This window comes from Meles meles, chromosome 2 (genome assembly GCF_922984935.1).
Source record: "Meles meles chromosome 2, mMelMel3.1 paternal haplotype, whole genome shotgun sequence".
NCBI lineage: Eukaryota > Metazoa > Chordata > Mammalia > Carnivora > Mustelidae > Meles > Meles meles.
This window is the reverse complement of record NC_060067.1, coordinates 110942491-110966887: the sequence shown is the minus strand read 5'-3', so window position 1 is coordinate 110966887 and position 24397 is coordinate 110942491. Positions and strand designations below refer to the sequence as shown.

The window sequence follows — 24397 nt, the reverse complement described above, 5'->3', positions numbered from 1 at the left end:
CACAGTGCAAGTGTACCTTAAAAAAAAAAAAAAAAAATTCCGGGTTGAATATTCTGTGTATTCTGAGATAATATTCTAAAGAGTATCAGTGGTCCTAGTGTTTGGGGGAGGGGGAACCTAGATTTTTATATCTTAAAATTAACTAAAAGAAAATGTCATTTATAAAAAGGTCTTTGTTTCTCCCAAATAACAACCTAAAGCTGCCATTGCTATAGATGTGTACATATACAGCTTAGGGAAACCAATGACTAAAATAAAATCCAACTAAAAAACAAGACTTTAATTATTTCTATAGAGCAAATGTTTCTAAGGTCAGTTGATCTACATTTATCTTAAGTGCTATAAAAAAGACCCAAAGCATTTAGGTAAAACAGTTTAGGTTAAAATACAAGGAGGTATAGTGCCTACTGTAATGGGGGAGACACATATGGATATAAATATAAAATCTGCGATGAAATAAGCTCTGTAATAAAAATATGTAAGTTATTAGGGGTGCAAATGATCTGATATGAGTAGGGCTTGCTCTGAAGAGAGTTTTTAACAATATAATTGGGATGTAAATTTTGTTGTTAAATACCTTCACATTGCTGGTTATCCATCAGAAAGCTCAAAAGTTATTTTTTTCTTTCAACTTTTAGCATGAAAAATTTAAAACCCATGCAGATGTAAAGAAAATATAGTATAATGAACCACCATGTATCCATTACTCAGGAAAACTTTAAATTCATGAAAATCTGAAGACCTTTTAAAAAATATGGGTTTTGAAGTTCAGAAAGTTGTAGGTTTATTAACTGCCTTGGAAAAAATCACATTTATACAAATATGAATCCAAATATATTTAGGTATAGTTTGAAATTTACTAATAGCTCTTTACCTTTCAATAACTTCCTATACAAATGCCATTAGTGGATAATACTTTAACTCTGTATAACAGGCATATGTGTTTTATTTTAAATGGTGTGGGTGTTTTATAGTATTTTAAACATGAGCATGATATCTAGAATGACAGTGGAGTGCTATTCTTTCCTTCAGAGTTGAGAATCAGTTGTTTAGGTGCTGCTGGACATTGTAAAACGTGACCTAATTTCAAGTTAAAAAAAATGAAATAGAAGTATTTCAAGGTGTACTCTGTTTGTTTTGAAACTTAAATCTTTGAAAGAGTATTATCTAAATCATGCATTTTCTTTATTATAATTCTTCATAATGTATTACTTATAACAACTTTTATTTCATCTCAAGTTTTGGTTATTTTGTTCACATATTCTTTAGATGCTATTAAGCTACAGCTGGTTGAAGCAGGCCTGGTAGAATGTCTACTAGAGATTGTTCAGCAGAAAGTGGACAGTGACAAAGAAGATGATATTGCTGAGCTCAAAACTGCTTCAGATCTAATGGTTTTACTACTTCTTGGAGGTGAGTTATAATTTAAGTCAATCGAAGAACATGATTATCATATTTTTAAAAATGTATTGTCTCTTTCATGAACACTATATACATTAGGCATTTTCTCATTTTCCTGCTTCATACAATCCTGTTGATGTGATGATATTGAAGCCTTAAAGGCATCATGGAGAGAACTAGAGATAATGAACCTGGAAAAAAGGAGTCTTCCTTATCTTCGTTATCTTAGAGAGCTGTCATAGGAGAGCGGTGGCACCAAAAAAGGCTGAAAGGAGTTTATTTGGGACTTAAATTAGAAAAATCCTCAACTCTTTTTCCAATCTCTACTAAAAGCTTATTATAAAAAGAGCATTACTTTTCCTTCTATGAATTATCATTTGTGAAATCTGTAGTTATCCAGTAGGATGGTTATATAGGAATATGAATTTGTTATTCTTTTCCTCTTATCTGTTTCTTTTACCTCCAGATGAATCCATGCAGAAATTATTTGAAGGAGGAAAAGGTAATGTGTTTCAAAGGGTATTGTCCTGGATTCCATCAAATAACCACCAGCTACAGCTTGCTGGAGCATTGGCAATTGCAAATTTTGCCAGAAATGGTAAGCATGTTATTTTGTCCTTTTTAAATTGGATGTTCTCTCTCTCTCTCTATATATATATATTTTAATTTTTGCTTTGCCATTCCATGTAGTAAAACTGGAACAGTTTAGAAGTATATGGTGTACTGCTACCTTAATTTTTAGAGAAATGAAATATTTCTCTTCTTTTTTTTTTTTTTTTTTAAGTAAGCTTTGCTTCCCAGCCTGGGGCTTGAACTCCCTACCCCGAGATCAAGATTCTCATGCTCTACTGACTGAACCAGCCAGGCTCCCCTACTTAGTGATTTTTCTAACAAATTACATGTTTTGTGCAATTTAACTAAGTTCTGGTAGTTTAAAGATCATGAACAGTGATCATAAAGTCCTTCTTTGAGTACTCTGCACTTCAAAGATCATTAAATTTGGGTCTCATTCTAATATGCATCTTATCTGAGAGGATATGCTCTCTTGCCTGGTGGTTGATTTAATAATCTGAGTATTCTTTGTAGGGTTATTGTGCCTTAATTTATACTTTTGTGCCTCTAAAACTTAAGTGTGAGTAATCCTCTGGTTTAGGGTAGAATCTTTAATTTGGTTTAATAACATTTCTAAGGTAGTAGACCTTCATTTTCATTTCTGAAGTCTGGAACTCCTGCTATTTAGTCTAGAAACTCATTCTTAGGGGCGCCTGGGTGGCTCAGTGGGTTAAATCCTCTGTCTTCGGCTCAGGTCATGATCTCAGGGTCCTGGGATCAAGCCCCACATCTGGCTCTCTGCTCAGCAGGGAGCCTGCTTCCTCCTCTCTCTCTGCCTCCCTCTCTTGCCTACTTGAGATCTCTGTCTGTCAAATAAATAAATAAAATCTTAAAAAAAAATAAAACTCATTCTTAGACTGTGACTAGGAAATATGGGCTTATTTTTTATTTTTAGTTTGATTTTATTCCACTTTTAGCTGTGTAACTATAACGGATGTCATTCCATTTTATTTTTGAGGACGATCATTCAGTCCTTGTGATGTAATTAATAATAGTAAAATATGGGTAACTTGCAGCTAAACATGGAATAAATAGTGGTTCATTATAATATTCTCTGTGCTTTATACATGTTTCAAAAATTCTGACATTAAAAAATAATTTAAACATCAGCTGTGATGGCATTCTGTATATTGTTTTACTGTAACATTGGCAGAACTCATGCACAGTTCACTATAAGTGAAAACTACTGGTAGACATTTTAAGCGTATGATTTCTACTTTTTATCTTCTAATATATTAACAGGCTGTATGCTAGAGATTTTTCTTGTCATGACTTCTTACTCAGAAAAGAAAAAAACTCTATGAATTTGATAGGAGAAGCAATTGGAATTCATTGTATTTTCTTGTAGCTCCATTTTCCCTAACGTAGATAATGGATAGGCATCACTACTATAAAATATTTAATTAATTAATTAATTAATTTAATTATAAAGAGGAAAGAAATAAATCTTTTTGTTTCATTCAGATGGAAACTGTATCCACATGGTAGAAAATGGAATTGTAGAAAAACTTATGGATTTACTGGACAGACATGTAGAAGATGGAAATGTAACTGTACAGCACGCAGCATTAAGTGCCCTCAGGAATCTTGCCATTCCAGGTAGGTCTTAAGAATGGTAAGCAACTGTGTATGAAATAAGGTCCTATTGTTTAGGGAGGTATTTATTTTATGTGATTTGTGTACCTATCCTGACTTGTCTATAAGCAGACATAATCCTTTAAAATAGCTTTAATGTGTCTTTGGATTAAAGACACTCTGAGTGAGTGATGAGATCCCATTATCATGGGAAATAATACAGGAGATAGTTAAAGCTATTATTCTGCTTCCTAAAAATAAATTTCTGATTAGGTGAAATAGTATAACTGTATGAAGATACAATCCATAAGAAATCAACTTGTTTCATGTAACAGATCAATATTATTTATTAATATTGTCTAGAACATCTGTATTAACACAGTTGGGTCAAGGACAGAGGTAAAAAGAAACATTTACTAAAGTTGAGGAATTATGCTGTTTTGTAAATAAGACAACAATCTCAGATTTCCTTTATAAATTTTTAAGTGTTTTGAGGGTAGGTTTTAAAAGCCAGTACATATTATTTCATATGCTCCTACAGATGAATAGAATAATTATGTCCCACCTCCAGTCCTACTCTTAAAGTAACAAGACTGACTGCTTTTAAATAGAAAAATGTAATATGGGGCCTTAAAAATAGTAAGAGAATAAATATGTATTGAATTGAATGACTACAGTCAAGAATGCTAGCACCATTCTAACTGTAGTTTCTCTCTCTCTCTCTCTCTCTCTCTCTCTCTCTCCCTCTAGTTGTAAATAAAGCAAAGATGTTATCGGCTGGAGTCACAGAGGCAGTTTTGAAATTCCTTAAGTCTGAAATGCCTCCAGTTCAATTCAAACTTCTGGGAACATTAAGAATGTTAATAGATGCACAAGGTAAAAGAAATGTTTTTGCAAGGTACATTTTTGGTATGATAGTGTGCCTTACTTGAAAAGGACTTGTTTTTAGCTTTCAGAATTCTGTAACCATAAAGATAAATGGCAAGTAAAAGGCAAAGAGAGATTGGTTTTAGAGCTCCATTCATTAATTTCCATGCTTGTTATAATTGACTTCAAATGGAAATTGTATTGCATCTCTAGTGTACATATAATCCTGATTTTACATTGATTTATTAGCAGTTCTGAGGGGTTTTTATGTTTCAGCATTTCATACCCTTTTTTTTTAAAGATTATACTTATTTATTTGACAGAGAATGAGAGAGCACAAACAGGGGGAGCAACAGAGGGGTAGGGAGAAGCAGACTGCCTGCTGAGCAGGGAGCTTAACGTGGGGCTCTATCCCAGGACCAAAGGTAGATGCTTAACCGACTTAGCCACTGAGGCACCCCATTTTATACCCATTTTTAACTTGTCTTGAAAATCACGTTTCAGTACACTGACAGTCAAAATTTTTAAAATTTATTTTGTAAATAGGAAGATCATTTTTCTGTTTACAGGGGAAAAAAATGATGAAAACTACTCCTTGGAATGAATTGTGTTTATTTACTTATTTCTAAATTCTAAACCTTTCTCTAAATTGATTTCTCAGAGTCCTTCTAATACCTTTTGTTACAGTTTGCTAGACTACTAACATACTACCAGGCTGAATCATTAGAGTATAACATCGTTTTGTATTTTTGTGTTTTGTATGAAAGTCCACAACTTTGTAGAAAAAGCTAAATAGTCCATCAGATATGGAGTACTTGCAGTTCTTGCTTAAAGATCATTGCGTTGTACAATTACATATATATGCATGCATACATATATATACATATGTATATATATATAAAACATATGTACATACATACATACATACATACATATGTATATATATATAAAATTTTCTTTCACAGTCTTACATCTTCACCAGTTATTTCAGTTGGTTGCCTATCAGTGATTGTTTCCTTTGTGGTTTGACTTCTTTCTATAGCAGAAGCTGCTGAACAACTGGGAAAGAATGTTAAATTAGTGGAGCGTTTGGTAGAATGGTGTGAAGCCAAAGATCATGCTGGTGTGATGGGGGAGTCCAACAGACTGCTGTCTGCCCTCATACGACACAGTAAATCAAAAGTAAGTTCCAGAGAAAACTGTCCATTAAACATACAAGTGGCCTTTTTGGAAATTCCGTATCATAGATCCTATATCATAAGCTTGCATTTTACATATTTATATATAAATACATTTATATTTATAGATTTATAGATCCTATATCATAAGCTTGCATTTTACATATTTATATATAAATATATTTATATTTATATATAAATATATTACAGATAGACCTCAGAGGTATCATAGTTTCTGTTTCAGACCACTGTGATAAAGCGAAATTTGCAAAAAAGTGAGTCAAATGAATTTTGGTTTCCTAATGCATATAAAAGTTTACATTATACTGTAGTCTGTTAAGTGTGCAGTAGCATTATGTTTAATATAATAATTTGGATACCTTAATTAAAAAATACTTGATTGCTAAAAAAAGGCTAACCATTTTCAGTGAGCTTTCAGTGAGTCATCATTACCGATCACAAATCACCGTAACAAACAGAGTAATGGAAAAGTTTGAAACTTTGTGAGAATTACCAACATGTGATACAGACATGAAGTGAGCAAATGTTTCTGAGAAAATGGCGCCGACAGACTTACTTGACACAGGGTTGCACAGACCTTCAATTTGTATAAAACAGTATCTGTGAAACACAGTGAAGTGAAGCACACAGTAAAATGAGGGATGCCTGTGATCCACAACCCTGAAAAAGTTGAAGATTGAGCTTTTTGTATTTAGTTCTATTCCATAATAGTTAATTCCATAAGGCTTTGGAATGAAACAGATGAGTTCGGATTTTATCTCCACCATTTACTTGGTCAGGTGTTTCACATCCCAGTATCTCAGTATATTAAACCTGGGCTAATGCCTACCTGAAAGTTTTGTGAGAATGATTCAATGAGATCACATATTCAAAGTGCTCAACTTACTTGTACTTACTTGTACTCAAGTACTTACTCAACGTACCTGGGACATAGAAAGCACTCAGTAAGTGGAGTCGTTGTAAATGTTGCTGGTGTTACCATTTTTACCACTACACTCAGTGTCAGATATCTTCTGTGGACCAGGCACTGACCAAGCTAGCTAGTGATATTAAGAAATTAAATGATATCAAGATAGTATGTGATGCTCTAAACTCACAAAGTTGGAGGAAATCCATTCTCAGAGCAGTGTCCAGCCTAGGATGTGTCTGACATGTGGTTGCTAACCTGTTTGTTGAGTGAATGAATACATGAATGAGCAAATAAACTATTATAAGGATCACAGTGTTGGGAACGCAGGCCAGCAGGTTAGGAGCTGATTTATTATCTATATTATATGCCTTTTATTTTTCTATGACCTGTTTTCTAAAGTGAAACTTCGGCATTTCACTTATGCCCTTGAGAAAATGCATCACAACTTCTTAACCAAATCTTGGAGCCAAAACTGTTCAATTGCTATATTAATTGAGATTTGAGGGTTTTGAGGCTTTTCTGTTAGTATTTATCACAGATTTCCCTGTCCCTCATCTATACCCCCATTCCCCCACCAGAAAATAAAAGCTTTCAAGTACCCATTAAGCATCGTCATCATGTAGGTGTTTTGAAAAGACCAGGGAAATGGGGCATTGTACCTTTCTAGGGTGTGTGTGTGTGTGTGTGTGTGTGTAACAAAAAAGCAATTTGAAATGATACAGTTCAATGATAATTTTAACTTCATGGTCACATAGTAACTGTATGTTTACAGTTCACCCCTGCAGGTTAGGCTTTTTGTTTGTTTGTTGCATATGTTCCCTACAGTTAAGTGTATACTGCTCCTAAGCAGCATTAGGAGCCTTGATTTGCATACTTTAATGATCAGAACATAAGGCGTGTTCCCTGTGAGCTCCAGATCAGAACTCTTAAATTATTTTTAAATTTTGCAAACAATAAAGTAGAATCAGTGATACCTTTTGAGAATCAAAGCAGTTCTCAGGATATGTTCCATTGAATAATACCCTAAAAAACACTGCACAAAGAGAGAACGTTGTATGATCAGATTAGTTAGGAAGTAGTTCATTCCCTTTCCTTGCCTTTGGAACTCACAGCACACATTAGTACTACTCTAAAAAAACCTTAACTCTGTTTCCTCCACTGATCCCCAAACTATCAGACAATGGGTTTCTGCAAGTTGCATCTATCAAATACATTCCACTAGACATACTTCAGAGAATCCTGCTCTGCAAGAAGCTTTTAAACACTAGGCACAAGTGAGTCACATTCTTGTAGATCCATAACCAACTGTTGGGAATTACAGTTCTCTCCTTATGTTATTTTTAAACTTTGAAGATCCTACTCCTTTTAAAGTCACACTGAATTCTATCTTAGAGTCCAACCCTCTAAAAATTTGCACTGACTCACAAGGTTTCACACTCGCTTAGTCATCCCAGCCATATACAGTGTCTTCCTGCGCTACTGCCAAGAGGTCAATTCACATCTTCCCTCGAAAGAATGCCCCAGGCTAGGACTCTTGAGCAACTAGCTGGACCTTCTGACTGTAGACAACAAAACCAGAAAAGTACGGTTTGCTTCTACAGTAGGAATATAAAAATTGCTGCCTGTCAAGGCACTCTCCTTCCTCCTTTAAGGGTAAAACATTCTTCAGTTATCAAGCTAAAAACTTAATGAAACAAAATTTATTTCAGCATTCGCTCATACACATCTGATTTCCCGTGCTGGGAAGTAGTCTTTTTTTTTTTTTTTTTTTTTAAATTTTATTTATTCATTTGACAGAGAGAGAGATCACAAGTAGGCAGAGAGGCAGGCAGAGAGAGAGGAAGGGAAGCAGGCTCCCTGCGGAACAGAGAGCCCGACGCGGGGCTCGATCCCAGGACCCTGAGATCATGACCTAAGCCGAAGGCAGCGGCTTAATCCACTGAGCCACCAGGCGCCCCTGGGAAGTAGTCTTTGATGAGAAAGTTTTTGTTAGGTGATTCAGTGGCTGTGTTATAAACTGATTATCTTGAATTTAAGCCTACTTCAGAACATTACATTGTAATCAATATTACACAGTTTTCAGCAAAGTTTGTAGCTGGATTATCTCAATTATTAAGGGCAAATTGACTATAAAAGCTAAATACGTGAAACTCTTACATACATAATTTGCCTTAGTTGTGTATGTACCCAAATTTAACTTTCTATAAGAAAACTCCTTACGAAATAGGATTGCAAAATAATACATCATTTAAACCTTTATAAAGCATTATAAAGTATGTCCAAAATTTTTGGAGATTTTGCAGGTGCACTTAGGGCTTAGAAGGATTACCCAGAAAAATGTCTTCCTGTATATTTCTCCAGTCTAATAAATGAAATGGTTTCAGAAAAGTTAAACTCTCTAGGTTAATTTTAGATGTGTATTGGTTAAAGTATTTATAATTCTCTAGATGAACCTTACTCTGTGGAGTGATGCTAATATCCTTTTTTCCCCCTAATTTCTTGAAGGCGCCTGGGTGGCTCAGTGGGTTGAGCCGCTGCCTTCGGCTCAGGTCGTGATCTCGGGGTCCTGGGATCGAGTCCCGCATCGGGCTCTCTGCTCAACAGGGGGCCTGCTTCCCTCTCTCTCTCTCTGCCTGCCTCTCTGTCTACTTGTGATCTCTCTCTGTCAAATAAATAAAAAAAAAAAAAAAAAAATCTTTAAAAAAAAAATAAAATATAACTTTAAAATGCATTCACAGAGCCTCTGTAGAGCACATTGTGACTAGCTATATATGACACTAATGATGTAAGTTCATCATTTTTGTGTAGACCCTAGTGATTAGGAACAAGGAAGTGAGAAGCAAACTGCCTAGATTTGAGTCTTGACTTTTTTACCACTTAATCACCAACTTTGGACAGATTTCATAACTTAATCTGAGCTTCAGTTTTTTCATCTGTTAACTAAATGAGGGGGTTTTCTGGGAGGATAAGAATATGCTAATGTCTGTAAGCTACCCAGTATAATGTCCAATGTGTAGTTGTTGCTCCACAGAGGGTAGCTATCAGTATTATTCTCTTTGGTCATACAGCACAGGAACAAGGCTTCATTTGTCTTTTACCTTCCATTCTGTCAGGCAAAGCAACTTCCTAGAGGAGCTATTCAATAAATGTTTACTGAGGTAGGAGGAGAGAGGGCAGGCACTTTAAAAAGCAATACTCCATATTCTGTTCAAAAAAGTGAGATGGAGGGGCTCCTGGGTAGCTCAGTCAGTTAAGCATGTGACTTGATTTTGGCTCAGGCTGTGATCTCAGGGTTGTGAGATCAAGCCTCGTGTCAGGCTCTACACTCTGCATGGAGCCTGCTTGAGATTCTCTCCCTCTGCTTGTACACTCTCTCTCTCTAAAATAAAAATAAAAATAAATAAAATGAGATGGTAAATGAGCTATGCTTGAATTTATAGGGAGCTCTACTCACTTCTGATACACAGTTTCCTTCTTCATTTATTACCTGCCTCTCCTTCTACTACAGTGGACTCTCCGGGGTGAACCACAAAATAAAGGATGAAATGCTAGTCCAAGAACCTTCATTAAGTGACTGCATATGTATCTATAAACCTCCCTCTGGTCGTCTTTACTCAAGAAGCTCCTTTGTGATTTTTATAAAATTCTTTACAAATTTTAAGTTTCAAATAAAGTGCCCACCAAATAAATTGGGAGGCTTTCTTTTTGTTAGAAAGGGCTTTAAAAGACAGTCTCTCACTTACTAAAAGAGGGTAATGGTAAAAGGCTACTTAGATGCCAGAATATAGCCACCATAAAAATTCAGTACTAGGACTTCAATGATTTAGAATATTTGATCTCTAAATGTGTTTGGGCTCAAAGCAAAGATACTGTCTATAAATAGTTTTCTTAAGAATTTATATAAGGTAGAAGCATAAAGGAAACCCCTTTTCAAATATTTTAGCAAATTAATTTGAAAAATATTTCTAATTACAGTTAGTTTTATACCGTTGAAGCTAATGCAGACAGGCTACTTAATATCCACTTAAATTACTAAAAGTAGCGAGAACAAAGAAAATTGCTTTAAAAATTCTGTAATTGAGACTTTCTACTAAATCACATTTAATCCAAGAGTTTGTAGGAACCAAAACTGAGATAAAAACAAATATGAATACTAGAAATAAATGTGCCATTTAAAAAAAATCTAACTTTTGCCTTGCCATATATTCCTATATGTGTTTTTCACGTAATAACTTTGTAATTATCACAAAAGCCTATGATAACACTATCCCAGTATTATAGATAAAGTCACTGAAATGCAGAGAGGTTCAGTAATTTGCTTAGTCAATGTTGGCACTGGTGTTTTTCAATCTGGAACCCACAGTCTATTCTGCCATTGAAGAAAACCGCTGTAGATGCCATGAGAAATGAGGAAGACAATCTGAAGTTCCTCTCAAGTCCTTTGACATGTAATCCAGTTCTGTCAGATCCAACAAAGGGGTAAAAGCTAAAAAACATAAATGAAACTTTACCTTGATCATCTGGAAAACAACTGCCTGGTGCTGTAATAATAATTTGAAAAGAAGAACTTTGTTGTTATTGTTGTTGTTATTCTAAATCTTGCTCTCTTTTTTTGATCCTGTGGTAAGTCAACATTTGAGGCAGTCACACTTATTTTTTTGACTGATTGCTTCTGGGACTCTCTATTCCTTGCTATGAACTGCAGTGGTCTTTTTCACTTAGGTAATTTAAGTTGTCATCTTTTGATGAATTTATTTAAAGCTAAAAGCTTTTTCCTTTTCTTCTATGATGAAAAAAATTATGGTTAAATGTAATGATTCATACAGGACACTGTCAGAAAACCACTCAATTTAACAATGAATCGACTGACTATAATGCAGTTTCTTTATGTTTAAAATTAAAGTTTATAACTCTGTGATATTTATTGCAGGATGTAATTAAAACCATTGTACAGAGTGGTGGCATCAAGCATCTAGTTACCATGGCAACTAGTGAACATGTAATAATGCAGAATGAAGCCCTTGTTGCTTTGGCACTAATAGCAGCTTTAGAGTTGGGTAAGTACCCCAGTGTCAAACTTATTTTCTCCTATTTTTATCTTGGATGAAATGAAATACAGGAGTGGAACAGAAGTCGACAAAACCTTAACTAGAAGCATTGTTCTAGCATGTGTCTGCACCTATAGCTAAGTATATAGGAAATCACATTCTATAGATTGCCACCTCAGCTTTTGCTTTGGTAACATTTTTAGGTCAGTGCTTGACTCTTTTTAGAGTTTGCATCTTAAATGTTATTTCAAGTTATAAGCACTTAGTAAACAAAGAAAATACTGTCAGCGAGAAAGGAAACTATATTTGGAATACAACAGCAGGTTTAGAGTATGCTACCCTTCCAGTGACCCAGACCTTCTCTTCTATCTCTACTACTGAATCTCTCTCTTGCTTATCTCCTTCTATCACCATGTTGCTCTATAGCATTGCCCTCATTCTAAATTCTCACCATCTGTGTCATTCCTCTGTGTTTTATATTCAAAACTCCCCAAAAGCAGAGTTTAATAATTCATTTGGTATCTTTCTAGCATATAGCATCCCTGTTGGTCAGGGTCATTCTTCTTGAGAAGGGAGTTCATAAGCATCTAGCTCTTACGGATAGTAACCTTTGTCCAGGAACCAACCTCTGATACAGTCAGCTGGGGACAGTCAGTCACACAGCCTGTGGTTAAGGCCTGAGACTGCCTTACACAAAGGAGGACCATAGACTTAGTAGGTCTGTCCTGTCTAGTTCAAAGCCATTTAGGTAAACACTGTTAACTGATGACTTCTTAATTTCCACTGATGATTTAGTCCTTAATTCTCATAAGCAGCAAGTGGACCCACCAACCTCTATACCAGGAAGCCAAAAGATAAACATGGTAGATCTTTCTCTAGTTTCACATTTACTCAGATTTTAGGTATGAGAGATTCGCATTTTTGTCTTAAAGGGTTTTGAATTTTAAAACAATTTTTTAAAAAATTATAGGTGTAAGTAGGATGTAAAATTTTTTTTGAATTTTAAAGATGAAAGACTCCAAGAAAATGTATGCTGATTCACAGCGACTTCGGCCTATAGTTAGAAATGCTTTGGAGGTCACTTTGGGTCCTGGCTTAGCCATGTCTTCACACGTGGTTTGAGTAGAGTCAGCCTAGAAGTCCAGACATCATGAGGGGAGCTATGTTAAAGGGGCGGGAGTCTATGAGGACATTCTGTACCAAACTGGGTTCATGGGCTGGTTTTAAGTGGTTTAAAGTAATGGGGCAGTTTCAGAATATGCTTGATGACCCAGCCTGGGGTGAATCTGGTTTTGTGCCAGTATCTTCCAAACAAGGTGTAATTTCATCAGCTTCCTGATAGCTAAACATTTGCCTCAATCTGGTCACCTTACCATACAACTATATAAAATGTGATACATACTTTTTTTTTTTTATTGTTAGCTATGGTTTCCTAGGCTCCTTGGGCTTAAGATATAAAAATAAGCCCATACTATCTTTTTAATACACAACACAACTTGAAAATCATATTTTTCCAATCTTGTTTTGTTGTAGAATATTTGATGTTAGGGAATTATAAATTTTTTGTATGATAATAGTATTTTTTAAAAGATTTTATTTATTTATTTGACAGACGGAGGTCACAAGTAGGCAGAGATGCAGGCAGAGAGAGAGAGAGAGAGACAGGGAAGCAGGCTCCCTGCTGAGCAGACAGCCCGATGCTGAGCTCAATCCCAGGACTCTGGAATCATGACCAGAGCCGAAGGCAGAGGCTTTAACCCACTGAGCCACCCAGGCGCCCCGATAATGGTATTAAAGCACCATTTTTAAGACTTTTTTTTTTTTTTTTTTGATAATTGTAGATTCACATGCCATTGTAAAAAATAGAGATCCCTTTTATACTTTACCTAGTTTCTCCCACTGGTAACATTTTGCAAAACTATAATATTTCAGCTATTGATACAAAATTTACTAGTCTTATTCAGATTTCCTAGTTTTACTTGTTTTCATTTTTGGGATATGTAGGTTTGTGTATCAACCACAATAGTCAAGATACTGAATAGTTTAGCACCATAGGGATCCCTCCATTTATAACCATACTGGTCACCTCCCTCCTTCTCCTGCCCCTTACCTTGTTCTCATCCCTGGAAACCGCTAATCTGCCCTTCTTTTCTAAAATGATGGTATGTGACCTTTTGGGATTGGCTTCCTTAATTTCCTAAACAGTCATCTGATTTGCTTTGTGTATCAAATTTTTTTTTTAATTGCTGAAGTGTTCCATAGTTTGTACATACCAGAGTTTGTTTGACCATTCCTGTCAAAAAACATCTGGGCTGATTCCACTTTGGGGCTTTTAAAAATAAATAAATGCTATAAATATTCATGTGTAGGTTTTTATGTGAGCATAAATTTTCATTTTTCTGGATAAATGCCTTAGGAGTGCAGTTGCTGGGTTGTATGGTGACTATATGTTTAATTTTTAAAGAAATTGTCAAACTGTTTTCCAGAATGGCTATACCATTTTACATTCCCAAAACAGCACTGTATGAGGGCTCTAGTTTTCTCCACATTCTCACAAATATTTGGTATTGTCACTATTTTTTATTATAGCCACTAATAGCTGTGAAGGGTTATCTCATTATGTTTTTTCTATTTTTCTAATGGTAAGCATATGAAAAGATGTTCCTCACTTTTTACCATCTGTATATATTCTTTGGTGAAATACCTATGGATAATTTTTGCTCATTTTCTAGTTTTTTAACTATTGAGTTGAAAATTCTTTATATATTTTAGAAGTTTTATAGTTTTACATTTTACACTTAAGTCTGTAATCCGCATTGAGTTAATATCTGTATAAAGTGTGTGGTTTATGTCAGCAATTTGGGGGGGGGTGGGGATGGCCTGTGGAGGTCTAATTGCCAGTGCTGCTTGTTGAAGAGGCTGTCTTTCCTCTACTGAATTGATTTAGTACCTTTGTCAAAAATCATTTGAACATATATGTATAGGTGTATTTCTGGGGTTCTCTGTTCAAGTCTCTACCAATACCACACTCTTGATAACTACTATATGGAGCCTTAACATCAGGTAGAATTCCTCCCATTTTATTTTTTTATCAAGATTATTTACCTGTTCTACGTAATAGAACAGGTGGCTTTCCATACAAATGTTAATATAAACTTACAGATTTTCTACAGAAAATCCTCTGGGATTTCAATAGGAATTGCATTAAGAGTCTTTGTCTCTTAAAAATACATACTGAAATACATAAGGCAGAAACTATGTCATTTTTTAGGATTTGCTCCAAAATAATTTGGGACAGGGAAGAGTAGGTGAATGGAACTAGAGATGGATGAAACAAGATTGGCCATAACTCTTTATTAAGATAATAGTAAATAGTGTATCATTATATAATCTTTTCTGCCATTGTGTATGTTTAACCTTTTCCATAATAAAGATTTTTTAATTGCCTCATATTAAAAGGAATATTTTAATACTAAATCTTAAGCTTAAACTATAATAGCTGCTGATTTTAACTCTATTTTAGCAAGGTATGAATTTGATATTCTATCTCTAGGTCATCATTATTTATCAGTTCCTTTTGTTTTATATGGTCAGTTCTAGAAAAGGAATGAGTGTTTAGCCACATTGCACCAGGTTCATAAACAGTGAATATAACGGATACTTTGTTTCATATTCTAGGTGCTGCTGAGAAAGATCTAGAAAGTGCTAAACTTGTACAGATTTTACATAGACTGCTAGCAGATGAGAGAAGTGCTCCTGAAATCAAATATAATTCCATGGTCCTGATTTGTGCTCTCATGGGGTCTGGTAAGCATTTCTTCTATTATATGAGATCTATCAACATAAGGTTGACATTAAATATAGAATATAATAAATGGTGGCTTAGGGCTTCAAAAGCATTAGAAATTAGTTTATGGAGATTATAGGATTACTTTTACTTGAAAATATTTCCAGAAGATTCTCACTAGAATAATAAAAGTATCATGGGGCTCAGGAGGGTTCAGTCAGTTGAGTGTCCAACTCTTGATTTCAGCTTGGGTCATGATCTCCAGGTCATGAGATCGAGCCTTGCATGGGGCTCCACACTCAACAGAGTCTGCTTTTGAGATTCCCTCTCTCCAAAAAAACCCTTTAAAATATCATATGGGAAATAGGCAAAAATCATGTTAAAAAATTAATACCTGTAAGTTCCATGAACCCTTAAATATTTTATATAAAGAACAAGGTCTAGGCACTGGATGGCTCAGTCAGTTAAGCATCTGCCTTCAGCTCAAGTCATGATCCCGGAGTCCCCGGATCAAGACCCCCATCAGGCTCCCTGCTCAGCCAGGGAGTCTTTGTCTCCCTCTGGCCTTTGACCTTGCTTGTGCTCTCTTGCTTTCTCAAATGAATAAATAAAATCTTTTTTAAAACAATAAAAAATCATAAAGAACAAGTTTTGGTTTTGTATATTGTGATATCAGCTAAGGAATTTGTTCAAGAAATCATTGGCATATTTTGGTATATGTTCCATGAATACTGAAAAGAAGGTGTATTCTACTAATTACTCAGTGAAGTGTTTTTGTTTTTTTTTTTTTTTGACAGACTGAGAGAGATCACAAGTAGGCAGAGAGGCAGGCAGAGAGAGAGGAGGAAGCAGGCTCCTTGCTGAGCAGAGAGCCCAATGCGGGGCTCGATCCCAGGACTCTGGGATCATGACCTGAGCCGAAGGCAGAGGCCTTAACCCACTGAGCCACCCAGGTGCCTCAGTTTGCTGTATTCGTAGCAAAGAGAATATATTGATACTCTAATTGTTTTGTCAGTTGTTGAGAATGAGGTATTGACATCTCCAACAATAATGGTGGATTTGTCTGTTTCTCCTTTTAGTTCTGTAAGTTTTTGCTCACGTTTTTTTAAATTTTATTTTTTAAAAGATTTTATTTATCTATTTGACAGAGAGAGACACAGCTAAAGAGGGAACAAAAGCAGGGGGAGTGGGAGAGGGAGAAGCAGGCTTCCTGCAGAGCAGGGAGCCCAGTGCGAGGCTCGATCTCAGGACCCTGGGATCATGATCTGAGCTGAAGGGAGACACTTAACAACTTAGCCACCCAGGGGCCCATTGCTTCACATGTTTTACAGATCTTTTGGCAAATAGATACACCTTTTGGATTGCTATTGTCTTCCTGGTGGATTGACTCTTCTATCATTATGTTCCTCTCTGTTCTGTTAACTTTTTTCTTCTGAAGTCTGCCTTATCTGATATGAATATAGCTGCTTCTACTTTCTTTTGAATAACATTCATGGGATCTTTTCCCACCCTTTTAGTTTCAATCTGCTTTATCATTATACTTGGACGTGTAGAGAGCACCTTTTTAGGTCATGTGTTTAATCCACTGGTAGTCTTTTTTAACTGATGTATTTAGACCAGTTACATTTAATGTAATGACTGTGATGTTATGGCTAAGTCTGCATTTCATTTTTTTATTTTCTGTTTCTCGTTCCTGACTTCTTTTTGATTGCTTGAGGATTTATTCCCATTACCTCCCCCCATTTATAATTTTCTCAGATATATACATTTAGAACCACATTAGACATTGTTACAATTTTTGTTTTCAGTCATCAAACATAATTCAGAACACTCGAGAGAAGAAAAGTCCTATTTATCTACACCTTTGCTATATGTGTTGTTCTTCCTTTCTGATGTTCCAAAACTCCTCTTTTTAAACATTCCCTTTCTGTTTAGAGAACTTACTTTAGCCACTCTTTTGGGTTAGGTCTGCTAGTGACAAATTGTTTTCTGTTATTTTAGAATATCTTAGCTTCTCTACCCGTCATTTGTGAAAAATGTTTCCTCTGGGTAGAGAATTCTGGGTTTGACAGTTTTTTTTTTCCAACACTTAAAAAATGTGCCATTTTATTCTGGCCTCTGTGGTTTCTTAAAAGAAATCCACAGTCTTCCGATTCTTCCCCCCCCACCCCTTGGTAAGGTGTCATTTCAAGATTTTTTTGGTCTTTAATTTTCAAGCTTGACTGTGATGTGTCTTGGCATGGATTTCTTTGGGTTTATCTTGTTTCAAGTTTGAGTAGGCAGGCTTATGTCTTCTGCTAAATTTGAAAGTTTTTTTAACCATACTTCTTCTTCAGGTACTTTTTCAGCCCCACCCTATTTCTCCCTTTCAGGTCTTCTAATGGTACAAATGTGAGATCTTTAGTTTTATCCCAAAGGCTCCTGAGGTGTTTGTTCATTTTTTTCACAGTTTATCTCCTCCCTTGTTCAAATTGGGTAATTTCTGTTGTCCTGTTCACTGATTTTCCTGTCCCCTCCATTCTGCTATTGAGCCTCTCCACTAACCATAGTTTTAAGGTCTAAAATTCCCATTTGCCCCTTCTTTGTGTCTTCTGTTTCCTAGCTGAGACTGTTACTGAGGCATTTTTTTTTTTTTTTAATATTTATTTGACAGAGAGAAATCACAACTAGGCAGAGAGGCAGGCAGAGAGAGAGGAGGAAGCAGGCTCCCTGCAGAGCAGAGAGCCCGATGCGGGGCTCGATCCCAGGACTCTGGGATCATGACCTGAGCCAAAGGCAGAGGCTTTAACCCACTGAGCCACCCAGGTGCCCCATGAGGCATTTTTTTTAATGTAAGATGTACATAAAATTTATGTAAAATTATAACCATTTTTAAATGCATGGTTCAGTGGCAGAGTAGTACATTCAGACTGCTGTACAACCATCACCACCTTTTTTTCCCCTCAAACTGAAACTCAGTACTCTTTAAAAAATAACTCCCCAATCACCTATTCCCCCAGCTTTTGGCAGCCACCATTCTGTCTCTATTAATATGACTATTCTAGGTACTTCATGTAAGTGGAATCATACAATCTTTTTTGTGTGGCTTATTTCACTTGCCATAAGGTCTCCAGGGCTCATCCATATAGTAACCTATGTCAGAATTTCATTCCTTCTTAAGGCTGAATAATGCCCCATTGTATGTATATATCACATTTTGTTTATCCCTTCATCCTTCAATGGACATTTGGGTTATTTTCACCTTTGGGTTATTGTAAATAATGCCACTATGAAAATGCGGGTGCACAAGTATTTTTTCAGTTCCTGCTTTGAATCATTTTGGGTATATACAGAAGTGGAATTGCTGGATCATACAGTATTGGCTACATTTAATTTTTTGAGGAATCACCATACTGTTTTCCACAGTGGGTACACAGTACTCATTTCTACCACCAGCAATGCTCAAGGGTTGCAATTTCTTACATTCTAATGTTTGTTATTTTTTTCTTCTATAGTAGCCATCATAATGGTTATGAAGTGCTATCTTACTGTTCTTTTGATTTGCATTTCCCTCATGACTAGTGATGTAGGGGATCTTTTCATGTGTTCGTTGCCCACTTGTATATCTTCTTTGGGGAGTGTCTCTTCAAGTCCTTTGCCCATTTTTTAATTGGGTTATTTTGTTGTTGAGCTGAAAGGGTTCCTTATATTTTGGAGATATTAATCCCTTATTGGATATATGATTTTCATATATTTTCTCTCATTGTGGGGGTTGTCTTTTCAATCTCTGGATAGTAACCTTTGGTACACAGAAGTTTCTAATTTTGATGAAGTCTAATGTATCGGTTTTTCCTTTTGTTACCCATGGTTTTGATGCATATCCAAGATACAACTGCCAAATCCAATGTCATGAAGTTTTTCCTTTGAGTCTTATTGTTTTAGCTTTTAATTTCATTTTTATATAGAAGGGCTTATGGTTCTCCAGTTTTACCAGCACCATTTGTTGAAAAGCTGTCCTGTCCTTATTGAATGTCAAAACTTTGTCAAAAATGTTTTGACTATATATATGAGGGTTTATTTCTGGACTGTTTTATTCTGTTGATCTGTAGGTCTCTCTTCATTTCAGCACCACACTGTTTTATTACGGCTGTAGAGTAGGTTTTGAAATTAGAAAGTATGAGACCTCCAACTTTGTTCTTTTTTGAGATTGTTTTGTCTATTCAGAGTCTCTTGAGATTTGATCTGAATTTTAGGATGCATTTTTCTGTTTTTACTAACAACATTTCTAGTTTTAGACCTCATAGTCTTATTAAAGTAAATATATCAGTGTGAGGAAGGTTGATTGCATTAAACTTACTAGACATCAGTTTTCTCAAATAGCAGTCTCCAAGTCTTAAAAGCCTTGTATTTTTCCTGTAATTGAGGTTAAAGAAAGGTAGAAAGTGAGAAAGAGGAAGATTAGATATCAAAAGGGAAGCCTATTGTCACAGAAATTTGTTGAAGGGATATGAAGTATAACCTTCTTAATTTGCCACAAAATTATTTTGAAACAAATCCAAGATTTTTTTTAAATCATTGGACTTCATATTTGAACTGATGAAGGGATCAAGGGGTATATAAATCAAACGAGATTATACAGTGAGCTGTGTTTCATTATTACTCATTAATCAAACTTAGACTTATGAACTTGACAATTTATAAATATGGCAAGCAAAGTTCCTCTAATTTATTATAACACATCTCTAATGAAGACATTTCTAGGCTACTGCTATGTCCAACACTTGTCTTTAAAAGTGTTTTAGCATTTCTGGACTGCTACAGTTTTTCCAGAATTGCCCCTAGTTTTATACTTGATATCATCCAAATAAACATTTTGGGTATACGTACTGGAAAGATTGTATATTAAGATTAGAACAATTTAACACAAGCATATATATCACTTTTTTTTTTTTTTTTTGTCTTCCAGAATCTTTATACAAGGAAGTACAGGATTTGGCCTTTCTAGATGTTGTATCCAAACTTCGCAGTCATGAGAACAAAAGTGTTGCCCAACAGGCCTCTCTCACAGAGCAGAGACTTACTGTGGACAGCTGAAAACAGCCCCTCCCTGATACATGGCATTACCCCACCTCTGATTTCCCCTTTGTCCTCCATCCAGCTGCCTCTTCTGCTTCATTTTCTTCCATATCACTTGTGCATGCGTGTAATGTTCCAGTACCAATTGAAGAACTGCTGTAGGTACCTGCCCAATAAGATTTCTAAACCCATAGTTAGTGTAAACATGAATTTGTCAAAAACAAGTCTCCACCCATAACTGTTCTCTTGTGTTCCTGTTGCTTGAGCTACATTAAGTAGAATGTGCATGTTGTAGTCCTATGATGATGTAAACTTGGTACTACATAATGACTTGCTCCTCACACTTGGTAAACTACATAATAATGTACTGGTAAATTAGAAACAAGCAAGAATGCAGCAGGATCTGTCTAGCTTACTAAGGATGGAACTGAATAGTAAAAATAGCTCCATTTTTTTGGTGCTTGGGAAGCACAGTGACCAAAAAACTATATAGTTGCTCATTCATTAGTCTTACCTACTAATGTCAAACCCATGGTACCTAGAGTTAATAAAATCCAGTGCTCTCACTCTTTACCCTATGGTTTCTCCTTCTTCCTAACTATGTAGACTCCTGAAACTGCCATAAACTTGGCAGGACTTCCCTGAGGTTTTTAAATTTCATTTGTAATTGGCTGTCATCATTGGAGCCTAACATTGAAATCATTTGTGTTTTTTCAGCATGGAACTAAGGGGTTGAAGAATCTGTGTTACACTAAGTAACATCCTTTTTGCTTTTGGGGGCTTATATTTTAGAATCTGATCTACGTACATTCTGACATCAGCATTGTCCAACACTTCTCTCTTTAAAAGTTCACTTGGCATTTGTTTTCAACTGAGGAACTTGAGTATAGCTCATTGGAGGGTGGGGTTGTTGGGTGTTTTGTTTTTTGGTGGTTTTTTTTTTTGCTGTTTTTCATCATTCAGCTTGAAATGAAAGCAAGAAGTTTCCTCTGTCATAGTCCTTTTAAATCTTACACTAGAACTAGCAGGACATAGGAAAAAAAGATTAAGAAAATAGAACTAGCAGTACATAGAAAAAAGATCAAGAAAGAAGTTTGTCTATACTGAAGAAAGGAAGCAGGTTATAAAAGCCATAGCAGCCAGTCCAGTTCACTCTGCAGATGGCCTCATACCCGGTAGCTGTTAGTTTCCCACCTCCACTTGCCACAGAAAACTGCAATAGATCTTAAAGCTACCAGAAAAGGGGACAACGCCAAGACTCCAGAGATGAGAAGACCCTCTTGGCGAAATACAGTGTACCTTTCACTGCCACTACCATCACCAAATGGGTTTTTAGAACTTTGAAACACAATCTTTGTAAATTAATCAAAAGCTCCCTGTGACCTGCGTATCTTGTCCCCATGCACAAGTTTGACAAATCCTGGCTGAGAGGTCTGATGGGCTCCAATATGGAAGGACTGCAGGACAGTGGAATGGGTTGCCCTGGGTGACAGGAGCTCTCTCCTCTCCAGTGGGAGATGCTGCACAAAGCTGTGGGGTGATTGAAGTCGGACTTTTGATTGAAACAGCTACAATTCAAGAAAATTAAAACCTCAGTGGAGGTAAAGAAACTTCGATTGATTGTTCCCTTCGATGTCCAGGAAAGGGACTGTTACTGTGAGTGCTTATGCTACACTTACTGTAAGAACGATCTCGTTCATTGTCTTCTTCTGGGCTGGATAGTGGACTATATTTTATTATAGGTTTTGAAAAACATCTGTAATGTTGAATAGGCTGTCCATATTAATAACTAACTAAATAAATAGTATATCAAACCGTAATGGCATCATTTGGTTTGTTTGTGTATCCTACTTCTATTTCCAGCTCTTAGAACAGTGATTGCTCATTGTTGGTACTCAGTAAGTATTTGTTGATGAATTCCCACTTTTATAAACTTCCAGGCTCCCTAAACTCATTCTGGATAGATTGTTAGAGAAATGATTTAGATATTTATCTGATTTTGGAGAATATTTTTTTAATAGGTTTGGTCCCTATTGAAAATCATCATACAGAAAACCTCAGAACAGAAGTATCCAAAAATTAGAGATTTCAGAGAAGCCATCATCTGGACCAGCTACCAGCAATCGAAGTGCTAGGAATTCCCCTCTCCAACAAAAACGAAGTACATTTCTAATCACTTTTTCTGCAGAGACCAGAGAAGACTATGCCCTCATGGTGACAGAGGTCTACCAAACTATGTGATGTCCAGCTCTGCCATGGCAGAAGGTGGGAGTCTACAGACAATACTAAATATCCCACTACTTGATCTGAGTTCTAGAGGCCACCTTTAGTTTGCTACCCACCATGAATGCTTTCTGAGGGAATGGGAGGAACTGTACAGCATAGCCTTAATTATCACTATATTTCAGGATTAGAACATAGCTGAAAAACAGACCAAGAACAAGAAGGGAGATGTCTCAGTGAAATGCACTAAAATGTCTTCCCTCCCTTCTGGGAAGGAATCCCATTCACTCCTTGGGATCTTGCTAACCACCCTGCAGACTTTAACCTCCTTGTGCTCAAAGCAAAACTGATTGAATGCTGGCCCATAGGAAAATGAAGGGGATGGGAATCAGGGAGACGAACCATGAGAAACTATGGACTCGGGAATCAAACTGAGAGATCCAGAGGAGAGGAGAGGGAGTGGAGGAATTAAGGGTTAGCCCAGTGATGGGTATTAAGGAGGGCACGGATTGCATGGAGCACTGGGGGTTACATGGAAACAATGAATCACAGAACACTACATCAAAAACTAACCCAATCACAGACCTGTACCCCTGGGGATAAAAATACATTATATGTTTATAAAAAAAAAAAAAAATTGGAAGGGGAGGCGAACCATAAGAGACTATGGACTCTGAAAAACAACCTGAGGGTTTTGAAGGGTCAGGGGTGGGAGGTTGGGGGAACCAGGTGGTGGGTAATAGGGAGGGCACGTTTTGCATGGAGCACTGGGTGTTGTGCAAACAATGAATACTGTTACGTTGAAAAAATAAATAAAATATAAAAGAAAAAAAAAACTAACCCAAGTACTGTATGGTGACTAACATAATAAATTATTTTTAAAAATGCTGACCCATCGGGGCGCCTGGGTGGCTCAGTGGGTTAAAGCCTCTGCCTTCGGCTCAGGTCATGATCCCAGGGTCTTGGGATCGAGCCCCATATCGGGCTCTCTGCTCAGTGGGGAGCCTTCTTCCTCTCTCTCTGCCTGCCTCTCTGACTACTTGTGATCTGTCTGTCAAATAAATAAATAAAATCCACTGGAGATACAAAAATTTTTAGTTCCAAAATGATCGTCTTAGATGGAACAAGATGCAGCTCTTAGATATAACCACTTGTGTAAAGTGTTCTGAGAACCCCTGCATGTGAAGATTTCAAAAAGAAATGCTCTTTGATATCATTAGAAAGCTTATCTAATTCTGCTGACTATAAGGGATGAAGATATTTATTACTTAGGTAAGTATTCCCCCTTTGTATTCAGCTGTTGCTAGAATCAGTAAGCTTCAAAGTCTTAACACTAGGAAACTATAATACAGGAATCACACACGTGTCTATTAAAGAGCACTTAAGGATATTTGGGATGAACCTGCAGAGGTGTAACCAGGAAAACAGAGGTGTCTTCTTAATTTATATACATATAATAATTAACCATATGCCATGTAGCTTCACAGGAAGATGTTTTTATAGGTGTGTCTGACAAAAGTGAAAACTTTATTAGTGTGATTAGTGAAAAGAGTCTTTGAAGTCTTTAAATACTGTCTGATCTGAGGTCATGTTCTGGTTCTGTTAACGTACTGGCTGTGCAGCCATCACAGAGTTACTTAAACTCTCTGGGCCTGCTTTCTCATCAATATGATGAGTGTAATAATCCCTACTTCCCAGGTTTTTTGTGGTAACTGAAACT

At 36.2% G+C, this 24397-nt stretch overlaps 1 protein-coding gene across 4 annotated transcripts in view; it reads left to right on the top strand.

Annotated features, from left to right (window-relative positions):
* The window catches only part of RAP1GDS1 (Rap1 GTPase-GDP dissociation stimulator 1), a 155945-nt gene extending 134918 nt beyond the window's left edge, over positions 1-21027 (top strand). For 3 of the 4 annotated variants that reach the window (XM_045998132.1, XM_045998133.1, XM_045998130.1), the window contains 8 exons: positions 1270-1413; positions 1868-1999; positions 3478-3612; positions 4339-4464; positions 5498-5637; positions 11495-11621; positions 15291-15419; positions 20345-21027. In XM_045998132.1, the coding sequence (XP_045854088.1) occupies positions 1270-1413; positions 1868-1999; positions 3478-3612; positions 4339-4464; positions 5498-5637; positions 11495-11621; positions 15291-15419; positions 20345-20472 (1061 nt within the window). In that variant the 3' untranslated portion in view covers positions 20473-21027. The remainder of the gene's footprint in view (positions 1-1269; positions 1414-1867; positions 2000-3477; positions 3613-4338; positions 4465-5497; positions 5638-11494; positions 11622-15290; positions 15420-20344) is intronic. The other variant, XM_045998131.1, reaches the window with a different exon arrangement.
* Positions 21028-24397: the final 3370 nt, after the last annotated feature.